This window comes from Brachyistius frenatus, unplaced genomic scaffold, assembly GCF_029030835.1.
Source record: "Brachyistius frenatus isolate BFR_SWC_R1_liver_20210118 unplaced genomic scaffold, ASM2903083v1 Contig_68, whole genome shotgun sequence".
NCBI lineage: Eukaryota > Metazoa > Chordata > Actinopteri > Embiotocidae > Brachyistius > Brachyistius frenatus.
This window is the reverse complement of record NW_027210667.1, coordinates 644439-668075: the sequence shown is the minus strand read 5'-3', so window position 1 is coordinate 668075 and position 23637 is coordinate 644439. Positions and strand designations below refer to the sequence as shown.

Sequence of the window (23637 nt, the reverse complement as noted above, 5' to 3'; positions counted from 1 at the left end):
GACCAAAGATTTAATCATTCCTCGGTGTACCAAAGCAAAGACGTTGTTGAGGTCGAATGCTGCCAGATTTGAAGTTAATCTTCAGGACGTATCCATGTTTGCAGATCAGCGGCTTGGCTGTGCCCTCAATTGAGCGCCTGTACTGGATGGACGTTCAGCTGAGTCAAGTCAACGGCAGACACAGAGAGTGATGCGGGAAGAAGGCAAACCTAATTTCACAGTAAAAGCATTCGCATAAAAGGTTATTTAAGCAGCAGTGGATAGAGAAGGATTAATTTTAATATCTAACAGAGGGTTTGTGTAACTAAAGCCTCTCGGACTAGGAAATTAAAATCCTAAACAACACAAACTTGGTTTTAACATGGGAATTAGCTGTGCTTAAAAAAAAAAAAATATATATATATATATATTGTGTATGCACTTGGAACAAGCTAATTTAGGGTCAGACTTTTACAATAACAAGTTGTCTATTTAAAAATCACGTGATTAATGGAATATATAATGTATTTCTCATTTAACATGCTTATTTGATACCGCTATATGATTGCCAATTCTTCTTTTATTTTGAAAGGTCGTAGCCTGAGACTGTTTTCTATCCCTGGACACTTGACAGCAGTAGCAGCGCTCACAGTCCTCCTCCTCAGTTGCAACCTACAATTCAAGTGTGCACCGGGAAAAACATGTTAAGAAGGATGTCTGGACAGTGAATATGGGAAGCAGAACCTTACTGGTATATAAAGGATTTTAAAATGGGAAAACTGGAGCTCTTTTGATCAGTGACAAGTGCAAGTGGAGTGTGTTTTTGTTTTTTTTCCTCATCACAATGTGTGAGGGATGGATGTGGGTCGGATGCCAGTTTATTTTCGTGACAGATACAAGGACTGGCAAGTTATCGGCATGAATTACTGAGGAAAAAAAAAACCCAAATAAAATTTAGATCAATGTTAAATTCAACTCTGGAGGAATGACCATGGTGAAAAGGAAGGGACTGTTATTTTCCCTGCTGTACTTTATGGCAGACTTTTGGCTCACTTCACAGCAAGTCCTGAGAATTGGTAAGTCGTAAAAGTGTTAACATTTTTTATGTCAATCCTTTTAACTGTTGATGTACATATTAAAACAGCGCATTAGCTGTTTTAATATTTGACCACATGATTATGCAGTCAGGGTTGCATCTCATTTCCCATTAATTATATTGTAGATCTAGCCTGCAATTTAGAAGAACAAAATATTTGTGTGGCTTTATCATAATGCATGGCATTTTAATCTGTCTCAGTACTTATGCCGCATGTTGTGTTACTCATTTCTAAAGACCAATGAATAATTATCCAATTTAATGAAAGACAATGAAGGTGATAAATGATTATACGTGTGAATGCCATGCAAGGACATCTATTCAGAGCAATTGTACAGTTTCGATGGCTGCAAAAAAAGCCTTTAACCTTCAACTAAAACGTACTATTACATTGTTACTATACCGAGTAAATAGGACCTAAAACACAGTGTTTTTAGGTGTTGAATGTTTATCTGTTGTTGTGTCACTTTCACATCCATGTTGCTGTATCGTGTGATCATATAATCGGTGTCTTGTAGTTTCGCAGACATACAGTATGTTATTAAAAATTGTATTATGCAATAGTGACTTTTTCTATTTGTTGTGATGTTTGCGCAGTCTCCTTACAAATTTCATGATTGGATTATTTTCTTTTAGCGAGGACAGTAGTGGGTTGTTCAAATGAAACAACAGCATTGTTTTTTTGTTTTTTTCAAAATCATGTTAATCCATTTTGGTTGGCCAATGCCTGAGTCTCTCTCTCTGTTCCTTCCATGTTGACAGCACAGACCAGAAGGAGATTGGTGATTAAGTTGGCCTACTGCTGCATCTGCAAAGCGTGTAGTGTTGGCATAATGGTGTCTTTGGCACACAGTTGCACTGTACCAACAGTTGTGAAGGAAACAGCGCTAAAGAACAAGCAAAAAAGAGTGGGCACACTCAGTGAAACTTTCTTACATACTCAATGTATCAGCTTGGTGCTCGCTGATGTTTAATGACATCTGTGAATGTGGATCTGAGACCAAAGCTGTCTGTTAAACCTTTTGAGAGTTGACTTTCAACCTCAATCACTTGTAATTAAACAAACAGAGCCCTTTCTCAATCCACCCCTCTTTGATGTCTGATGTAAGTTGGTAACAATGAGCTGGTGTTGGCTTGCTTTCTGGCTATGAGCTCCTCTCCCATTGGTTATCCGCTGCTCCTCTCATGGGTAAGAAAGATTGCATCACAAAAATGACTTTTTAAATCAAGGCCTCCGGACTCTCTGCTCCGCTTACTGCCCGCAGCAACACAACATTTCTCTGAATTTCCTTTACTTCTAAAGACTTTAACAATTTGATTAATGTAGCGTTGCATAACTTTAAAGGCTAATAGGCTGGTGCCACCTCCTGGTTTCATCAGTCCCGATCTGTGCTCCATATTGTTAATCTCTCTCAATCATCTATCACCCTCCGAGGCCACCTAATCTTTGTCATTCTCTTCATGACCCGCACACATCCTAATCTCTCCCATATGGTGTGTGGCTTGGCTCAATTAACATTTCTCTGTCTTGGCAAGTGTTGTCATCAGATTGTGACTGACTTCCACTCTTTTCACTGGGGTTGGTAATAATGGTAAATCTTCTCTCCCAAGCCCTTAAGCAACTAACACTAATCTTCTTTTTGCAGAAAGTCTCTTCCCCAAATATGGTACTTAGGCAGCGACCAATTCTCATCATTGGGGAGACCAAGGAAGCAACAGCTTGTAGCTTGGCTTTCACAATATTTCCCTGTTTGTTGAATTCATTTTTGCTCTTGTTTTCATACTTTGTTTTGGTGATATATGATTTGATTTGTTTATTAACGGTTTACTTCATGTGATGTTAAGTCAGCCACTAAATATAATAATACTTGATGTTTCGCATCTCCCTGGTTAATAGTTTTTCATCCAGTGGATTTGGAAATTACTTGCACGTATTAATCCAAAATATAATCTTGATTTTTACTTAGTTTAAATGTTTTGTTGGTTGCAAGCAGCTCTCCTACTAACAGAGAAACCTCAGTGCCCCACATCAAACGAACATAGTAGACTGGTTAGGACCTCCTCATTCATTCACAGTCTGGCATGGGCCCAGGTTGGAGTGCTGCTGGTGGTGTTGTTGGGTGGGGGGTGGGAGGTCTCATTGGGTACTGGCACAGGATGGGGAGAAGGGAGAAAGCACAACACTACGTCATTGTGTTCCTTTGCCTTAAAAGACTCCCCTTCATGTGTTAATTACACAGAATCACAAAAATCACAAACACAGGTTAAAATTCATGAGCTGAAGATGAGTTTCTTGATGCTAACCTTTGGGGTTCTGGATTAAAGAAAGTTTGATCCACCTGTCACAACCTGTGAGAAGTTGTTTTTTTTATTTCTCTCTGCACCGAAGGGAGGAACACAAGTCTATAAAAAGCACAGCCTGAGGGTTTATCAGAATTTGCCTGCAGCACCAACAGAATCTTTTGTTTTTCTGACCTCCTAGGATGCATCGCCCCACAGCATTGTCTGGCCTATTAAAGATGAGATGGAAGCTCAGTGATCCTGAAAATTATAGTTAATTAATTAATGGTAGCTATAGCAAGAATTCTCAGACATCTCCTCTCAGTAACGTTAATCATGAAGCAGTAATACAAAAAACAGTAACCCGGAGAGTTCTAATAATGAGTGACGAAGGAGGTTTGCTCCTCGTAGGGAAGTGGAGTTTTAATGTAGAGAAATTATTGAAGTTTTTTTTTTTTTGAGGACTTGCATTTGAATGCTTACATTCTTGGATATTTACAATGGACAATAAATTGCTGGGAAGAAAATGTCTGCTTTAATTTTACAGTTTAGCCTGCGTCTCCAAGTTTAAACTTGTAATTACTGAAGTATAAATTATCCTTGGCATCTCTTACCTTCATGTCTCTTTGGTCATTTTCTTGCCAAAAGCCTATTTAGGGAGTGCACTGATCCATGTGTCATCTGCAAACAGATGGCACGATATGCTTGTTCACTCTTCTCTGCATCAGTATTGAAAATGGATCTCATTGACAGTATTGGTTTGTTTGAATCCGTAAAATGTAAATATAGCAAAATATAAAGATGCAGTGAGCCACGATCCCATGACCCCGTTTTGGAGTGATACTCAAAAAGCAAGCGTGGCTCAGAGGCTTATGTTGAGGCAGGTTTATTTACACGTCACAGCATCGGTTTGCACAAGCCATGCAAGATCCATATTATTTTATAAACATATACCCAAATCTTACTTAAAATCATTTCACAAAGGATTGATATAGTATCATCATGCCCTGAGTCTTGATTGGCGTAAAAACAATGTCAATCATCAAAATTACCCAGAGGAACCTCTGACACATTCTTTTTTTCAACTATAAAATGTCCCAGTTGGGACATATGTTTGTCACAGTTCTTTCATCACCAAGAGATCTATATCAAATTGTTTATGTTGTATATTACTATAAAAGAATGAATAGACAGGAAACTAAAAAAAAAAAAAAAAAAAAAAAAAAATCAACATCAGTATCCAATTCCAAGCACTTATGATGTTATTGTACTGAGCTGCATTCAGAGCTTTTTGATTTCCAAATACCTGAGACAACTTCTAGACTGTGTGATCCACTTTCCGAATAGACAGAGGCAACATCAATGGTGACTAGGGATGGGTATTGTTAAGATTTAATCGATACCGATACTGCTTATCGGTACCATTACGTATCGATACTTCTCTGCATAGTTTGGTACAAAAAATTTAAACATAACAATAAAAGATATAAGATTCAACAAATATTTTATCATCACTTTTTTTTGGCACGAATGAGTTAAATTGCTTATTGATTAAATACTCTGACACAAGTTGGTTCTTTTTTTTTTTTTTTTTTAAGGAGGATAAGCACCACATCATGTAGTATATCTAAATTAACATTCTTGAGTAGCAAACAGCAGCGAGAACTGTACTTTTTTCTTTGACAGTGTTTTTACTGTACAGTAGTTTACCTGCAGCCCCAACATCACTTTTGACCCACCCACATCACTAATGATCCACCCACATCACTAATGTTCCACCCACATCACTAATGATCCACCCACATCACTAATGTTCCGCCCACATCACTAATGATCCGCCCACATCACTGATGATCCGCCCACATCACTAATGATCCGCCCACATCACTAATGATCCACCCACATCACTAATGTTCCACCCACATCACTAATGATCCGCCCACATCACTGATGATCCGCCCACATCACTAATGATCCGCCCACATCACTAATGATCCGCCCACATCACTAATGATCCACCCACATCACTAATGTTCCACCCACATCACTAATGATCCGCCCACATCACTGATGATCCGCCCACATCACTAATGTTCCACCCACATCACTAATGATCCGCCCACATCACTAATGATCCGCCCACATCACTAATGATCCGCCCACGTCACTTTTGATCTGCCCACATCACTAATGATCCGCCCACACCACTAATGATCCGCCCACATCACTAATGTTCTGCCCACGTCACTTTTGATCCGCCCACATCACTAATGATCCGCCCACATCACTAATGACCCGCCCACATCACTTTTGATCTGCCCACATCACTAATGATCTGTCCACATCACTAATGACCCGCCCACATCACTTTTAATCTGCCCCTGCTCTGAGTGAAATAAAACGGAAACTATGAGTTTCTAACCGACAGCTCGAATGATGCTCTGACCATTTTAGACCAAATTCATGAAAGTACCCACAACTATCAGCTGGTTAATGGTTACTATTAATTGTTTAACCATGTTTGTATAATTTAGTTGACTCTGTGTGTGGTCTGCATGCTGCCTTCATATTGGAGCACCGACACATGAACTTCAATCTTGTTGGAAACTTTGCATCTCTCTGCCTGTTTGTGATGATTTTTACTGAATGTCTTGACAGATTTGTCATGTTTCAACCCTCATATGCAAAAGAATCGTTGCATCGACTGTAGTGAAAAGCGACCACACTTTTAAAGTTTGTTCTCTCCACCGTTGTCAGTCAAAGCAGGCGGGTGTCTGTTTGGAGCTGCAGCAGGTGACGGAGAGAGCTGGGTTGGTGAGATAAAATGTGCAGGATAACGAATGTGAGGCAATAATAAATACGATTTTTTTTTTTTTTAAATTGATTGTGCAAGTATTGGTAGCAGAATCCTTTACATTGGAGATTATCAATACGATGCGCCAACGCCTTTTTGGAACCGGTTCCAATTGTAATCGAACTTCGATACCCATCCCTGCTTGTGACACAGAAAAGCTACATAATGGAGGTTATTCTACAGTTTATTGTCCACACTGGCATCAGTGCACCGAATAGTATTATTCACTGAAAATGTAATAATAGACATAAATAGAACAATTTGTTATTTACCTGAAGCATCTTTGGCTAACAATAATTCCATAGAGCAGTATAGAGCTCTATGAAGTTATGCTTTTTTAATTACTAACTTTTATTTCATTTGTATTTGTTCATCAATACACAGCTGCATAAAGTACAGCCGAATTCTCGCATTAAAGGGGACAATGCAGTTAATTACAGGTCAACAAAAACAAAATATATTAATCAGATCAAAATAACAGCAGCAATTGTTTCTTCTCGCATCAATGAGACTCTCATTTTTCACAGCCTTGTTGAAGTATGAGAAAAACAAAATCACTGATTGAAAATGCTGTGATGCTGCCACTTGGAATATTTTGTTGGCGAATCCTTAACAAAGCCTGACGTTTGCTGCAGCCTCTGCACTTTAAGCAAACCAACCTCAGGACTGGCAGGCCAAAATACATCTTAATTTCCCATTTTATACTTAAAAGTCATAGACAGGAAAAAAAAAATCACATTAAAGATTGTGAAACGGAATATATTTCCTTGGTATATTTTGGGGATGCTAATTGTATTTTTGCATGAGAATTTTATATTCCAGTGAGTAGAATTAAGGACTTTAACAGGTCGCAGCAGCTGCTCACTGAGGCTTGCTAACCATAATTAGGATTGGCACTTTCAAGCATGCTTTTAGTGACCAGGGAGTCCAGACAAGGCTCTCTCAGTTTGGGGTTTGAGGCTATGCTACTCCAAAGAAAAAGGTCATTCACAATCAGGGTGTCAAGGGGAGCTTTTTAAAGGCCTTTTCTCCTTCCAAATCAATTACAATTTCACAGGAAATTCTTCAAAGACTGTTTCAGAGTGCAATGACCTATTACCATCTGTAGCCGCAGTGTTGAAGTGAGGTCATTTGCAAACTCTTGCAGAATCTAAATGGCATCTTTATGACTTGATGATTAATATAATGATTGATAATCATTTCTGGAAAATGCCAAAGCTTTTAAAATGCCTTCCTTTTCTGTTGTAAGAAAAATCACGTGACCAAAACAGCTTATTTGTTATTTGTTATAGGATAAAGAAACCAGCTTACTCTGACGGTTCAGCACTGCATTCGAGTCTGTCACACTTGTGAATGTCAATGTAGTGAGAACAAACATTTAACCCTGGACGTTAGAAATCCTATCGCTGAAGGCCGAAACGTTTTAAAGATTTACATTTGAAAGGCTCGGGTTGAAACCGATGAACAGGGATAAGGGCACTGGATCTGCACTATGCCCTGGTGGTGACAATGCAGTGACAATCTCCTGCATTTTTCTGGTCTAAATCCTAATGGTTTTCATTGCGGCGCTTTAGAGAACATTATATGCAGCGCTCGTGCCTGGCTGGAGTAATATAAGTCAATATTGCCAGCTGGGGCTAGACCTGCCATCTTTCTGGAGCAACGCGATGGATTAAGAGTTGGATGGTTTTCAGTTTGATCTTCTCAACTCTGAAACATCATCTGTGGCACTGGCACACGCAGCTACTGTAGCTGAAGAGGGAATTTCAAAAAGAAATGTATCTCTATAGGAAATGTTGACAGTTGTGGTCTCACCTCATTTTAAAACATTGGTCAGAGTTTATCGCATAGTATAGTCAGACTGTTTAAAGAGCTGTTAAAGGCAGCACACGTTTTCAGTGTCACATGTTGGTTTATTATATTTGTGCATGTCTGTCATCCCATCTTAGTTATTACTTTAGGTTATTATGTGGTGCCTTTTCAATAATTATGGTGGACTACGGCTCCTCCAAAGCGTGTGAAGCAACCTTAATAGTTAATTCTGCTCCTGATTCAAAGCAGAGATGAAAACAACGTGCTATATATAAGTATAAAATAATCAAATGTGTAAATGCAGACTAGAAACCCTCGTGCACCCTTATCTGTGTGCACAAGGGCAGTTGAAACGATTAGCCGACTAATTGATTAGAGACAGACAAATAATTGACAAACTTTGTAAACTTCTGGAATGTTTTCAAGCACATATGCAAAACATTTCCTGTTTTCAGCCTCCAAAATGTGAAAACTTCCTGTTTTATTTCATTGTAAACTGATGATCTGGGTTTTAAAATGTGAGACAAAACAAGTAATATACAAAAAAAAACTGTTTGAGTAAATGGAAAGTGTTTTAGTCTTAGAATATAGACTTTCAACACAACAACAGTAGTCGACGCTAATCCACGACAGCATCTTCTAACTTCTGAGAGTCTTCACCGAAGAAGCTCTTCATTAAGAGTCAAACCTCAGATGCTAGCTTTGCATTTTCATTGTGGTATTCACAAGTCACCGATGTGCTGCGATCTTTACATATAATACTTTTCGTTTGAAGCCGTGCTAAATTACCACCACAACGGTCCTTTGGTCATCTCACGCAGCAGAAACACGCTTCACAGTAAAAATCACAGATGCTGCGGAAAAAAACAGTCAAGCACAACTATTAACCCTAAAGTGTTGCCACTTGAAAACACTAAAAATAGCAACTAATCAGTTGAAACGAAACCTGGGCGATAGACAGGAAAAGTAAGAAAGCAGAGTGAAGTATCAGAGTTAGATTGTAAGGCAGTCATGTTTGGCAGCAGAAACATTTAGTCTTTTACCCTCTTTACTGTGAATATAGTTTGTGGGATTGATTATGTGATACTATAACGCTGCTGTGTAAGTGTGATTTCACAGAAGGTGAAAGTTGTCAAGAGAATTGATAAAGATTACAAATATGTCTTTATGAGGTGAAAGAGTGCAGCTATGTCTATTAAATTTGAGAGAAATATTTTATTTTTCTTTAAAAGAAGCAGAGATGGTAAGCGATGCGTTTTAATAAGGTTATATAAAGCTGGATAAGTTAACCTCCTAGATGTGTTATCTGTGAACTGAATGTGTGGGAGGTCCTCTGAGCTAAATCAGCCCACACTTAAATACAAGTTTTTGTGTCAACTTGTGAAGTTCAGGCCATGTAGATAGGCTGAAGTCAGAGAAGTCAGCCTGGTTCCTCAGTAGCTTCATGCGGGAAAAGTACATAGGAAATTATGACCTTCAAAAAAACAACAACAACTCTATACTGGATGTGAATGTCTATGCTGTGTGAGGTCAGACGTTCAATATTTGTTCTGCTGTCCCCTCAGTGTGGTGCGACTAACACTGTCCCCACCCCTGTTTCTTCTCTCCTACCAGGCGGCATCTTTGAGACGCTTGAAAATGAGCCCATTAGTGTCGAAGAACTGGCCTTTAAATTTGCTGTAACCAACATAAACAGGAACCGGACCTTAATGCCAAACACCACATTGACCTACGACATCCAGAGAATAAACCTATTTGACAGTTTTGAGGCCTCAAGAAGAGGTAAAGATCATCTCAGGTCACGTTTAAAAAGCCTTTTCAGAATCAATAAAAGAGACTGCCGTTGACTCCAGTGTCTCTCCTGTTGCTGATTTCTTATTTTCTCACCACTTTCTGTTTCATCACTTCAGCCTGCGACCAGTTGGCGCTTGGCGTTGGGGCTGTATTTGGCCCGTCCCACAGCTCGTCTGTCAGTGCGGTCCAGTCAATTTGTAACGCCCTGGAGGTCCCTCACATCCAGACACGCTGGAAACATCCCTCAGTGGACAACAAAGACAGCTTCTACATTAACCTCTACCCCGAATATGCCTCTATAAGCCGAGCTGTGTTGGACATAGTGCAGTACTACAAGTGGAAGACGGTCACTGTGGTCTACGAGGATGCAACTGGTGAGTCGAGACGAGATTCTCCGACAAAACGGAGATGCTGTTGATCCCAGTTTCAGAAATCAAAACAGCAGAGAAAACAGACATCAGTAAATGTCTTCAGCGATTTGATGCCAGCAGGACTTTAGCACACTTTACTTTTGCATGTGTGCATACGTTTCACTCAGTTGCCAGTTTATTACAAACCCCTGCAAGAGTCTTTGCAGTAGCACCCCTGAATGAAATGACCTATTAATGAAATGAATGAGTTATAATGTACACTACTCTCAAAAAATATATGTTTACAGTCGAGTGAAACTGTTGTTTTTACTATTTTAAGCAGTAAATTTGAGGTCAAAACACAGAAATAAGACAAAAGCAGACAGGTGTGACACAAATAAGCGCAGACTTTAACAGGAAAGACTGTACATCAATCAAAACTTTAAGACAGCTGAAATGGCTAAATATTACAAATAATCAAAATAACAAGGTGCTCAAATCCTACTTGCCAGTACAGTACATATTCATATGGCCAGAAAATTGCAATACATCAGATTTTCAGAGGGAGCAATGATGGGAAGAGACCTTGAAGTGGGGCAACACACTGTTAAACTGAAGCTGAGCAGAAGATTCTTCAGAAACAAAAAAATCTAGAATTGAACCTCCTCGTTCAAGACCTTTAAAACTTTCAGAAAACCAATATTCCATTTTTTTCCCCAGAATAATATAAAGAAACGATCTGGTAATGTTGACCCTATGTTCCTTCAGTCGATATCGTAATAACTTTCCCTGGACCTTATTTGAAATCTTTCTTCCAAATGAAAATAGCTAAAATCATGTGGATTACACCACACTTCTAAAATGATATGACTAATTATAAAGTCAAGGGAAGCAGGAGGTCAAAATTCCAGCAACAAGGTTAGACCAACTTATGACTTGTGGCCTTCATCACAGTCAACCAACAGTCAACAAAGCACACAAAGACAATTCATTTCATTTGTGTTAATTGATTACTCTTATTTAAAAAAAAAACCTATGAATAATAATGCCCACAGTACAAAAGGGTTCTGTACCAAAACATCATACCAGAGTGCAGCTAAATACTGCAGTCCTGAACCAAAGGGCTTCATGGACTTCCTACTTTTTTTTTTTAACGTTTTGTTTGCAAAGTCACAGTAAAGTGTCCTCACCTGGCCCGACAGCAGCACCTGTTCTGGGTCAAGAGGGTCATCCGGTCGTCCGGTGTTACTGTAAAAGGTCTTTTGTAGAGGGAGCAAGAATCTGATTAAAAAATATGAATCCTTCTACCGCGGGAAATAGATTGTACCACTGCAGCGTTCAAACTCCCGCGCCATGTCTATTTCGTGGCACCTTAACCTCATTTCCTGTCTGACTAACAAACTTAGCTGGTTTACTGGTTTAAAGTCTAAAGTTTAAGGTTTTATTTTTAAAATCTTACCGGAAAAGATAAAACGCTATAACCCAATGTTGACGCTAACTTGATTAATTCAATATTACAAGTTCTCACGGTGACCACTAGAGGGCAGTGAGCACGACTTGTACTAGTCGGCTAAAACCGGATAAAACCAAACAAAACAGTGAAGCCACACAAATCTGCTTTTATTCCAAGCGAAGACGACCGCTGAGATTATGAATGTTTACTGCCCTCCAGTGGTCAGAGTGAAAACTGCAAAAGCAAATTAGTCAAATTAGCGTTAGTGCAGACAACAACCACTTCCGGCAAATACTTTCAAAATAAAGGGACTAAACCAAAACAACTGGAAGTGAACTAAACGAGGGTTTTTATGACAAAGGCTAATGCTAACTGCTACTGTTCGAGACAACAGTAGTCTACCACCTACAGTCGGTTACGTATTGTACAATTATTATTATTTATTTTTTTTAGACATTTGAACGTAAAAATGTAAATGTTTGCATATAATCAAACAAGCTACCATTAAACTGAGTGATCCTGCAGAATTTTTTTTAAATGTATTAAAGTGACTCTATTTTTATTATGATGTGACAGGAAATACAAGTTAATATGGTGAATTTGAACTATAAATAACTGACGACAGGTCTGAAGCTGTTTTGTATTTCTCAGTAATCACCTTGTTTACTATCTTCATTAAAGCCACCTAAACCTTGTGACAAAGGTAAATAGAAGTTGAGACTAACTCGCCGTTAAAGAAGCAGATGTATTTTTAAAAATTCAATACAATGAAATAACTCAAAAGCACAATCCAACCGTGATTGTCTTTCTTATCTGCACCATGAATAATCTTTTTATTTGGAATGTAATATGCCTTCAAAAGATGGGCTATGTTTCTTGAAAACATGTGGTTGTTGAGATATATAACGGTCTTCTCCTGACTTTAGGACTGATTCGTTTGCAAGAGTTGATCAAAGCTCCATCCAGATACAGCATTAAAATCAAGATCCGCCAGCTGCCGACAGGAAGTAAAGATGCCCGTCCCCTGCTGAAAGAGATGAAGAAAGGAAAGGAGTTTTATGTCATCTTTGACTGCTCCTACCAAACATCTGCTGATGTCCTCAAGCAGGTGAATAACACAAACATCTACCAGCTTGTAGTACCACCGGGCACACAAGTCAGTGAGGTTTCATTCACCTAAAATGTATATTGCTCTGTCAGAAACCCAAATTAGATTTTTCAATGGAGAATAGTTTGTGTGTGAGTTTGGCTTGTCTGCATTGCTTTTGGTTTAATATTCACTACGTGCAAAGATTATTCAAATTCTATCCCCTTCAGAAATCCTATGTTCATTTTCAAATCCAAGCAGAGCCTATTTCTGAGCCAGACATACACATTTAGAAGCAACAGCTGCACAGAAGATTAATTGGAGACACAACGCTCACATGAGCAAATTGTGACACATACTCACTCGGATACTTGTGAATGTGAACCATGCAAACCATACAATTGTTGGATGTAATGCTTAGTTTTGCCTTGGTTTTAGGGGGAAAAGCACATGATTTATTCTGGCTGGAGTTAAAGGAAAAACTCTGAAATACTGTCTCTCATCCTGTTTAGATCTTGTCCATGGGAATGATGACTGAATATTACCACTTCTTCTTCACCACACTGGTAAGAAATGTGTCTCTATTCTCAAGGACACATGAAAGATATGTTGTATTTTAAACAAGTGTGCACAGGAACTTTCACTCCAGAGGTTTTTCCAGGGAAAAAAGATTGATAAGTATGATGGTAACCACGGCAACATAATTGCACACTGTCCTTTCCTTTAATTAAGTGTGCTTTTATCCTTCACAAGTTTAGATGTCTGTGTTCACCTGGAGATTCTGTTAAGCAAAGATTATGCAGATGAACTCAAACATCTGTGGTTTGTTTTATAATGAGATTGCTGGATGTTGTTTCGGTGCCCTTGGCATAATTCCATGGTATTACAGTTTCTGTTGTTCCCCTGCTTTAATCGAGTGTTACTTTACCTTTGCTGTGAGGTCTTTTTTAAGCAGAATCACATTAATTCTGCAGCGATGTCGTTGTTCCTCCACAGGACCTGTTCGCCCTTGACCTGGAGCCGTACCGCTACAGTGGGGTCAACATGACGGGGTTCAGGCTGCTCAACATAGACAATCCTCAGGTGGCGTCGGCGGTGGAGAGGTGGACCATGGAGCGACTGCAGGCTCCCTCCAAAGCTGAGACTGGAATGATGGAGGGGATGATGACAGTGAGTTTACTTTACACCTTCTTCCCTTCATTACAAAATGTCTTCCAAGTCGAAAGGCTAACAAGGGTAAACAAGTCAAGCCAATTTGACTTATAAAGCCTCATGTGGCAAAGCCCAAATTTCCCCCAACAGATTTTAGAACATACTTTCAGTTTGGATTAAGGAAAAGAATCCCGCAGAAAACCATTAAAATGGGAAGAAAAATGGGAGAAACCTCAGGGAGAGAAAAAAGGAAGCAGCCCTCTCTCTGGATGGACGGAGATTTAATAGATGTTGCAGCATAGATGATTTACAGTCCAGACAAAATTACCAAATTATTGAAGGTAAACATAAATATATGACAATGTCCTCTCGGTGGAAACACAGCAACAGCAACATGCTCAACAGGTCCTCACAGCTAAATGATGGATTGAACATACTGTATATGGACAGCCTGTAAGTGTTTACACAGAAAACAGTTTGTCGTTAGGCACAGGAAGTAAATGAAGTTGAATTCAAATGTGATTTTCTTTCTTTGTATGTTGTATTTTTGCTGGCCAAAATGCCTTTCTAAAACACTAGTAATTATAGATATATGTATTGACTCAAGCCTGTTTTGGTAAGCAGCACAACACCGCATACACATGAGTCAGAATCCACCACGCTGTTTTCTGATTGTATTCTACTTGTATTGTAAAATGACTGTGCTCATAGTGGCTGATGATGGGTGCTTGTTTGATTGCTCTCTGTGGGGTTTGCTTGTATGTTTTGGTGCTGCTGTGCATTTACCTCCACAGTCCAGATAGGATTGACGTGGTTTTTTGATCCCCGCTGAACGAAGTTAACAGCGGCCGTGTTTCCCTTTCAGACTGAAGCAGCTCTGATGTACGATGCCGTCTACATGGTGGCTGCTGCCTCGCAACGCACCTCCCAGATCACTGTCAGCTCCCTTCAGTGCCACCGACACAAACCCTGGCGCTTTGGATCGCGCTTCATGAACTTGCTTAAAGACGTGAGTTTGGTTTATGAAAGTGTGGCAGTCTTCCTCCATCCATCCATCCATCCATCCATCCATCCATCCATCCATCCATCCATCCATCCATCCATCCATCCATCCATCCATCCATCCATCCATCCATCCATCCATCCGCCTCTGTGCTGTTTCCTTTGGTGCAAGAGCAGAAACACAGTCAGAAGATGAGATCTGCTGAATGAGGAGTGTGTTTGACCATTATGTTCAAAATCATTTTTCTCAGAAGGTTGGACATCATGTGCCTGCATGTTTGAGCTTTCTCAGATTAAAGGTTTGTCAAACGGCTATGGATGAGAGCTGTTGGATGCTGCTCTTTGTATGAATGCTTAATGCAGGCAGGTTATTAAAGGTTTGAGAGAATGTATTAAAACGGACCAATAAAATGAAATCAGATTTGATCACAATTTTACTCTACATCCTCTCTGTTTGAAGAATTCCACACTAAGAATCCTGTAGTGTGGTTCTTACTCTGTTTAAAACACACACATATATATATACATATATATATATATGTCTGAATTAATTATTGATGTAGCAGCAGATGAGACAAAAGCCCAATAGCACTACCACTGACAGTTGGTTGTAATTATCCCAGTTTAATTGTGGGAGCGGATTTTCTCATCTCGGCTAAGACATTTGAATTTGAATTGGATTGACTCTCTTGTAATATTGTACTCTCTAATTAAATGTTTCTTTGACCAATGAGCTTTACATCGTAAGTGGGGACAGAATATTGAGAGTCACAAGCCCGAAGACTGGAGAGTGTGAATAAATGAGCTTTTTATGAGCGTCATGAATCCGTCATTAGACTTGTGATCAGTATTTCACATAAACACACGGGGGTTTCAAATGTGGTTTTGGTACTTGGAAGTTGATTAGAGGAAGGAGGTGCTGGTGTGTGTGGGCAGGTGAAAATCAGGTGACTAGCTGAATGGCTTTAAAAGCTGCTGGACAGTGGAGCAATAATATTGTCTGGCATGATTAAAATTGATATTAAGAACACATACAAATCTCAATAATTGGTGTCCATTCATTAGCAAAATCAAGTTAAGAGGTTTGAAACCTTCTCAGATGTATTGTTGGTTTTTATTTTAATCAGTTAACATTGAGTAGTAAATCCGTTGACCTAAGAATCATGTTGTTGTGTATCTCACTCCCAAATTGTGCATCACAATGTAGTTCAATGAAAAAGACTGACTGTGTTTGTGTCGGAACTGAAAGTGGTCCGTTTATTCTGACAAAGCTCGATCTGACAATTTCAGAATTTTATCCATTTGATTTCTTTATTTTGCAATGACTCCCTCACAAACACACTGCGGTATGTTTTTGAAAAACTGTCAGAAGTAGCTTACTTACTGAATTGAATCTAAATAGGTAAAAACATGCAGAAGTACTGGTACGGTCCTTTAAGACTGTGTTCTGAACTAACAGCCAGTGTTATCCGTTGTGCCTTTGAGCAAGACACTGAATCCGGGGTGCTGCTCTGTAGCTCAGCCTGAACTCTGCACTTGTGTGGGTGAGACAGTAAAATGACAATTTTGCCTGCAGTAATGAATGCTGTGCTTAACAGGGAAAGTTTAGTTCTTTAAAGACAGTTTTATGAAGAACTCAAAGTTCAAGAAAATTTGGTGAACTTCGACTGTTTTCCTAAAACAGACGAATGGTTGTGCACAACATGTTTGTTTGAGATGCTGGCATAAATGCTTAAATCTCATTCTTATCCTGAATATCATCTGGTGTCTCCAATCCGAGAAGATCCATGCCATCACCACACGTACAGTAATGACACCGACACATGGTCAGCCGGGACAGAGACACTTTTGATTGGTGAGGATTTAAAAAGAGACTTAATGACAAGAATAAATCTGGATTTAGCTGTCAAGTAGGTCTCATAGATGTAAGCAATAAGATCGTGTGAAGTGATCTCATCAAAGTGCCACTTCATCCAATGATACCCTGTAACCTCCTACACATGTTAAAGATCTTTGCATTTGAAATTGAGGGCTGTTGAAGTGTGATGAAGAGTCATCATGAATCTTATGTGTGCTTTCTACCGTCACCATACATTTCTCTTTGCCCACATGAATTTTCTTTTGAATTTAAATCAGGGCGTAAAGCAAGTGAAGCAGTGTAGCGCTTCAGAAGGACGACGTTAGATTACATTCTGTCTGTTTTTTATTTTTTATTTTTGCTGCACATACTAATGGCACAGGAAACATTTGTTTCAGTTCCATTGAACTGAAAGGAATTATTTTCACTTACAAGCTCGCTCATTTGAATTCCTGTTTAAAAGCTGAAAGAAAAAGATGATGCAACACACAGGCTTGGTGTTGTTTGGCGTCACTAAAATACACATGAAATGTATTGCTAATTTAATGATATTGAGAATGCTGTATTTTGTAATATCTAATACACGGCGTAGCATAACACTAAATCAGCATAATCACCTTGATTTTAGAGTTTCTGTAGGATTGGTAGCGGTTTAGAGCTTTTTGCGTTACTCAAGGTGCCCCCGATAATTTCTGTCTCTGAGCGCAAACACACAGTGACGTGCATCACTGTGAGCATCGATAGAAGTCTCTAAAAAACACATCGTTTTTCTCTTACAAACCACACTTTATTTCCCATGTTTGCCTGTTATATAAATGTTCTGTTCTCTGGGAAAAATGCCACGTCCATTCAAAAACATAACAGTTTATCGCTGTTATGCTTCCTCACGATAATCCACGAGCCTCTTTGTGATCACTTTTATTGGGAACTACAACTGCATACCAAAGAACACCAGCTAAACTGTCTCATGAAGTGCAGAAGCAATTTAAATGGAATATCATAAGTAACCTGGTTTTTCAGAGATAATATGTAAATAAAGAGCAGTTGAAGCCTTTTCATCAATCTATGATTAGATTTGTAATGCAACTGTTTCAGGTCTACCCCGCTCACTAATCTCTTAGGTTTGACAGACAAAGAATTAGTTTGGAAGTCCTTTTCAGTACACTTTTACTTACAGCCAGAAAAATAGCAAACCATGACACACTATGTCCTGGATGTCCAAAGAGCTAAATTCAGTGAATTGAGTTGTGGATATAACAAAAAAACAAAAAAAGGTTTTGTCCTCTGTCAGAGCAGAACTGAGATGCAGCTCATTTCTATGAAGCCTCTGTAATAGAGATAAAACCTGTCTGTTATTCCACTGAGCTCACTTCATTATCAACTGATTTCTCTGAGCACTACTGCCTACCCGCTGCTCTCCGTTCAGACAGAGGCCATGCCTGCCTGCTCCATTTACATCACGGTCCACCATGTTACAGACTCAGAGACACTTAATATTTTCATCGAGGATCCAGCCAATGCAAAAATGTCCATTACAATGCAGTTAGCCTCTGCCAGCGTTCTTTGCTTAATGGAGAACTCATCAATTATTCATTTTCTTCGGAACAGTTGTAATTTTTCCAGGCCTCTGCTTGATCTTGCATTCATGTATATGACAATAAAAACTTGTTTGTTTACATTTTTTCCTCTCTTTGCCACAGGCACAATGGAACGGCTTGACGGGACAAATCACCATAAACAAGACGGACGGCCTGCGAAAAGAATTTGATTTAGATGTCATCAGCCTCAAGGAGGATGGCTTGGAGAAGGTGAATTATGTGACCCATGTTTATACTGACAGAACAGGCTGTTTCGTAGATATTGAAGCGTAGCAAAGTAGAATAGGATGATTATAGGCAAACAAAGCCATCGCTTTTCACTGAAACCTAATTTTTACCTCAGGTGGCTGAAAGATAAAAGAATATACAGAATAATTTTGAGAAAAATACAGAAATCTGGTGTCCTAATTAGGCCTCAAAAAGGAACTTCTTGAGCTGCTTTGACACATTACTTTTTCAAGTAAGTCGCTGCTGTCTTTTTAACCCTCATAGGTTTGTAGATGATCCTTTAATCACGTTGACAATGCTGCTCTCAATTTTGGCAGGTCATTAAGAAACCTGTTATCTGTTAATGTTATCATCACTACAAAGAAATTATACTCAAATAATAACTGAAACTAACACTCGATACGAGATGTTACCTGAGGAGTTATCTTCCACTTTGCCTTAAGTCACCATCACTGTTGTAGTTATTAAGTTCAGGGCTCTGTGATTAAAATGCTCTCTCTTTATTATTTTTGCAAGACAATCACGGGCAACAACCGCCTGAATAAAGTGTGGAAAAAGGTCGGTACTTTAGCTGCCCCCGGCACACTAAAGGAACGTTGACACTAATTTACCCTACCTGATGCTCTCTGTGATGTGTGCCCTTCATAAAAAAAAAAAGGTTCAGGTACAGAGAAGAAATGTTGCATTTCATGTGGCAATTCAAGTTTCGTGTTCCTTTCCTTTTTTTTCCCTTCACGACTCTTTCATCTCTGTCGGCTCTTCAATTGTAATTTTCCTGCTTCCCAGTTCTTGTTTCTTTTCCCTTATTTACATTATTTTCCTTGATCATTTGAAGGTTACTCGGGGCAACAGATCTTTGATGTACAGTCAGTGTTGTTATTTGGATGTTTTACTCTTTTCAGATTGGTGTTTGGAATTCCCAGACAGGCTTGAATTTAACAGAAATCAACAAGGACTCATCTGCAAATATCACAGACTCAATGGCCAATAGGACGCTCATTGTCACTACTATTCTGGTAGGGACAGAAAAATCATTAGTGAGCATTTGATGAGACATGTCTTAATACTAATAAACTAATCTGATGAGTCCTTTGTCTTCTACCAGGAAAATCCTTACGTCATGTACAAGAAATCTGACAAGCCGCTGTATGGAAATGACCGCTTTGAGGGTTACTGCCTCGACCTGCTCAAAGAGCTCTCCAACATTTTGGGCTTCTCCTACGAGGTAAAGCTGGTGTCAGATGGCAAATATGGAGCTCAGAATGACAAGGGGGAGTGGAACGGTATGGTGCGAGAACTCATTGATCACGTGAGTACTGATCAATCAATCTGACTGTAAGGGAGAAGACCTTCATGTGATCCACAGGGTCAGCTGAGTGTGCTTTTTGTTTGGACCAGGTGGCTGACCTCGCCGTGGCTCCTCTCACTATCACGTACGTGAGGGAAAAGGTGATCGATTTCTCCAAGCCCTTCATGACGCTGGGAATCAGCATCCTCTACCACAAACCCAACGGCACCAATCCAGGAGTGTTCTCCTTCCTCAACCCACTCTCTCCTGACATCTGGATGTATGTGTTGCTGGCATGCCTTGGTGTCAGCTGTGTACTGTTTGTCATTGCCAGGTAAACTTGTACAGGAATGGGGAAAAAAGAGAAATAATTTGATTTGTCTTACACGTGTTAAATGTTATTCGCTCTCTAAAACTTGACAGATTGGCCACTTAGTATCAAAAAAGCGACATTATACTGAATATCAGTTACCATACAGGTTGAAAGCTGGTTTAGGATGTGTAGTTATAATTCTGTTTTTATGGATAAATAGCAGATGCCAATGAATTGGTTGGTTGCACATCAAACAATATTGTTTAGCTAAAGGCAAAATTTCATATTGTTTGACCCTTTTGACTTCCTGTATGTAAAAGGCCATTTGGATTCATGAATAGTCACCCATTAATTTGGACTGCAACAAGCATCTATACATGCTGCAGTATAACCACTGTGTCAGAATGACCTTCTTTTGACCAGCTGGCTTCTGCCACTCGGGACATTTTTGCCGATGTGGTACGGGCCTTACCACTCAGACCAGCGGGCTCCCCTGAGTCAGAATGAGTTTTCCCTGTTTGCGTTAGTTTCATAACCAAGAGCTGAAAAAAGAGGCTAAATGTACATTTTAATGAATCAGCTGTTTCCAAGGATCTAAATATGGTATTATAATAGTCTTTGTATAATATTTCCTGAGTAACTCTGTTTAATTCATCTCCCTCAGATTCACTCCCTATGAATGGTACAACCCTCACCCCTGCAACCCAGACTCAGATGTAGTTGAAAACAACTTCACTCTGATAAATAGTGTCTGGTTTGGAGTTGGAGCACTTATGCAGCAAGGTAATGCTCACTGCTATTGTAATTGTATAATGCTATTTTCATACCTGGCAGGAGTTTCCCTTGGGTGGAGCTCCTTTAACCATCCATGTATAGAGTAGTGTCTGAAGTGTGCCTGGAAAAAAAAAGACAAAGTAGTCAAACGCTGTAGACGTCATTGTCTCGTGATATATATGATTATAGAATTGATAACGTACCTTCTGCTGTTTCCTTACAGGATCCGAACTGATGCCTAAAGCCCTCTCTACAAGGATAGTTGGTGGAATATGGTGGTTCTTTACACTGATCATAATCTCCTCATACACTGCCAACCTGGCTGCCTTCCTCACTGTGGAGAGAATGGACTCACCCATCGACTCTGCAGATGACCTGGCCAAGCAGACCAAAATAGAGTACGGCGCCGTAAGAGATGGCTCCACAATGACCTTTTTTAAGGTAACCTTCTTTCCATTCTACAGGAAATGGGAACGTAAAAGTCCAGCAGTGGAGAAGGGATGTAAATACCACTTTACATTTCAATTTGCCTGACAAGTTTTACCCCTGAGTCATCTGTCCTCAGTGATTTTCAGCCTTGATGGGTTGGCAGAAGATTGAGCTGGGTTAAAAAAAAAAAAGAGTGATTATCTTAGGAACTTCCTCATACATCAGTTTAACAAGAGCAAGTGTTCCACAAAGATCTCAAGGATTTATTGTTTTGTCTGCAGCACTGCCAGCAGTTTATCTGAATGTTTGGTGCAAACTGAATAACCTTAAGATTTGTTCTCTCTTGTCACATCCCATTTGTGCCATGCATCACAGCAATAGCTCTAGATAGTCTGCAAATACGGTTTCATTTTAAATATTAGATACAAGTGCCGACCATGTATCAACATTATCTGTTATGTTTATGACTCTGTGTTGTTGTTTGTTGTGTTGACCATCAAGACACATTGTTTTAATCCTCCATAAATCCTAATTCTGACTCAACAGAAATCTAAGATCTCCACTTATGAGAAAATGTGGGCCTTCATGAGCAGCAGGAAAAACACAGCACTGGTGAAAAACAACCGGGAGGGGATTCAGAGGGTCCTCACCACAGATTATGCTCTTCTGATGGAGTCCACCAGCATCGAGTACATCAGCCAGCGCAACTGCAACCTCACACAGATTGGAGGCTTGATAGATTCAAAGGGCTATGGTGTGGGAACCCCAATTGGTAAGAGAGATGAGTAACAAACTATTAACCAAAAGATGGTCCCTATCTGTCTATAAGATGTCACCATAATCCTGGTGTTTCCTGCTGTAGGCTCCCCTTACAGAGACAAAGTCACCATCGCCATCTTGCAGCTTCAGGAGGAAGGGAAGCTGCACATGATGAAGGAGAAATGGTGGCGAGGGAATGGCTGTCCAGAAGAGGACAGCAAAGAGGCCAGTGCCCTGGGTGTGGAGAACATAGGGGGGATCTTTATTGTGTTGGCAGCTGGACTTGTCCTCTCAGTTTTTGTAGCAATTGGAGAGTTTATTTACAAATCCAGAAAAAACTTGGACGTCGAGGAGGTGAGTGTCGGCCAGTGCGAATGGCACAACAAGTATTAACGAATTGGGGGACTCCAACAGAGATTGTTATGAACCTACCACACGTTTGTGTTGTCTTTGTCTCTGCAGGACTACAGTAATCACTGGGCCAGTAAAAATGTGAAGTCTGAATGTGTGGAACTGCTTTGTTACAATCAAAACAAACATGTTTTTAACTCAGAGTTTTGTGTTTTCAGTAGTTTTTATGTAGAGCACACAAAACCTTTTAGTCTTGATTGGAAGAATACATTAGAAACCCTTTTTATGATGGCAGATGGTTGTTGACTTCTGACATCATGACACTTGACCATCTTGGCCTTGCTGTTTTTTTTTTCTTTTTGGCAAAAACATTGTAAGATTGTTTTGTGTGAGAGAAATGTCATTTTCATGCCATGATGTTGTGGGTAAGTGTTGGTAAGTGGTGTCTTGTCGGGCACGATTGCCGTTAACTTCAATAACTGCAATACAGTAGGTTTGAGAGGACTCTGTCATGGAATATTTGTCATTTTCAAACTTACAGCGCACAGAAACTTTGACATAACTGCACTACTTACCACTTTTGTATGTAGTCATGTATTTCAAAAAAAAATATCTTCATTTATTCACTGACGATTGTTTCCAATTTGCTTTTGACTGAGTGCTCCCTCAAGATTTTATTCATCAAGTTGCTTAATGGCTGTACTTTTTTTTTTTTTTGCTTTGCTTTTTGTATCATATGAAGTTAATGAACATGCATGTATAAGTTCCGTCATGTTGGAATTGTTTCAGAATGACTAAAGTTATGTGAGAACATTACATCCTTTAACCTTTCATTTTTGCTTGTTTTGGTTTTGATCGCTCCTCCCTCCGCATGCACAGTCGTTTCCTTTATTGGATGGAGACAAGGTCTTGCACTTTTGATTTCATCTATAAAATGTTGGGGTTGCGTCAAGATTTTGTAAAATTAGTTTCTTTCATATTGTAACTGACTGATTGTTTTTTTCTCGGGAACAATTTTCATAAGATTATACATTCATGTTATCAGAGACAAGGCGTTTTGAGTTTAGTAACTTCAGGTCATCTTGTCATTGTTGTTGGCTTGTACTCTAGAAAACCGACTTTATTACACATATTATTTTTATATGCTAATGCACTAAACTGTATATCTCCAGGGTTGTAA

General features: G+C 39.4%; 1 protein-coding gene across 3 annotated transcripts; it reads left to right on the top strand.

Annotated features, from left to right (window-relative positions):
- Positions 1 to 610: 610 nt before the first annotated feature.
- LOC138626009 (glutamate receptor ionotropic, kainate 1) lies at positions 611 to 23287 on the top strand. 3 transcript variants are annotated; one of them, XM_069707379.1, is made up of 17 exons: positions 611 to 1055; positions 9636 to 9803; positions 9932 to 10189; positions 12545 to 12726; positions 13218 to 13271; positions 13702 to 13875; positions 14723 to 14866; positions 18418 to 18525; positions 19060 to 19101; positions 19446 to 19559; positions 19649 to 19852; positions 19942 to 20165; positions 20809 to 20927; positions 21142 to 21359; positions 21894 to 22119; positions 22210 to 22460; positions 22569 to 23287. In XM_069707379.1, exons 1-17 carry the CDS (start codon positions 965 to 967, stop codon positions 22761 to 22763), a joined length of 2772 nt encoding a protein of 923 aa, XP_069563480.1. In that variant the 5' UTR covers positions 611 to 964; the 3' UTR covers positions 22764 to 23287. The 3 variants fall into 3 exon arrangements, with proteins under 3 accessions (XP_069563480.1, XP_069563481.1, XP_069563484.1); XM_069707380.1 differs by lacking the exon at positions 19060 to 19101 and having other exon boundaries at positions 612 to 1055; XM_069707383.1 differs by lacking the exon at positions 19060 to 19101 and having other exon boundaries at positions 612 to 1055; positions 22210 to 22661.
- Positions 23288 to 23637: the final 350 nt, after the last annotated feature.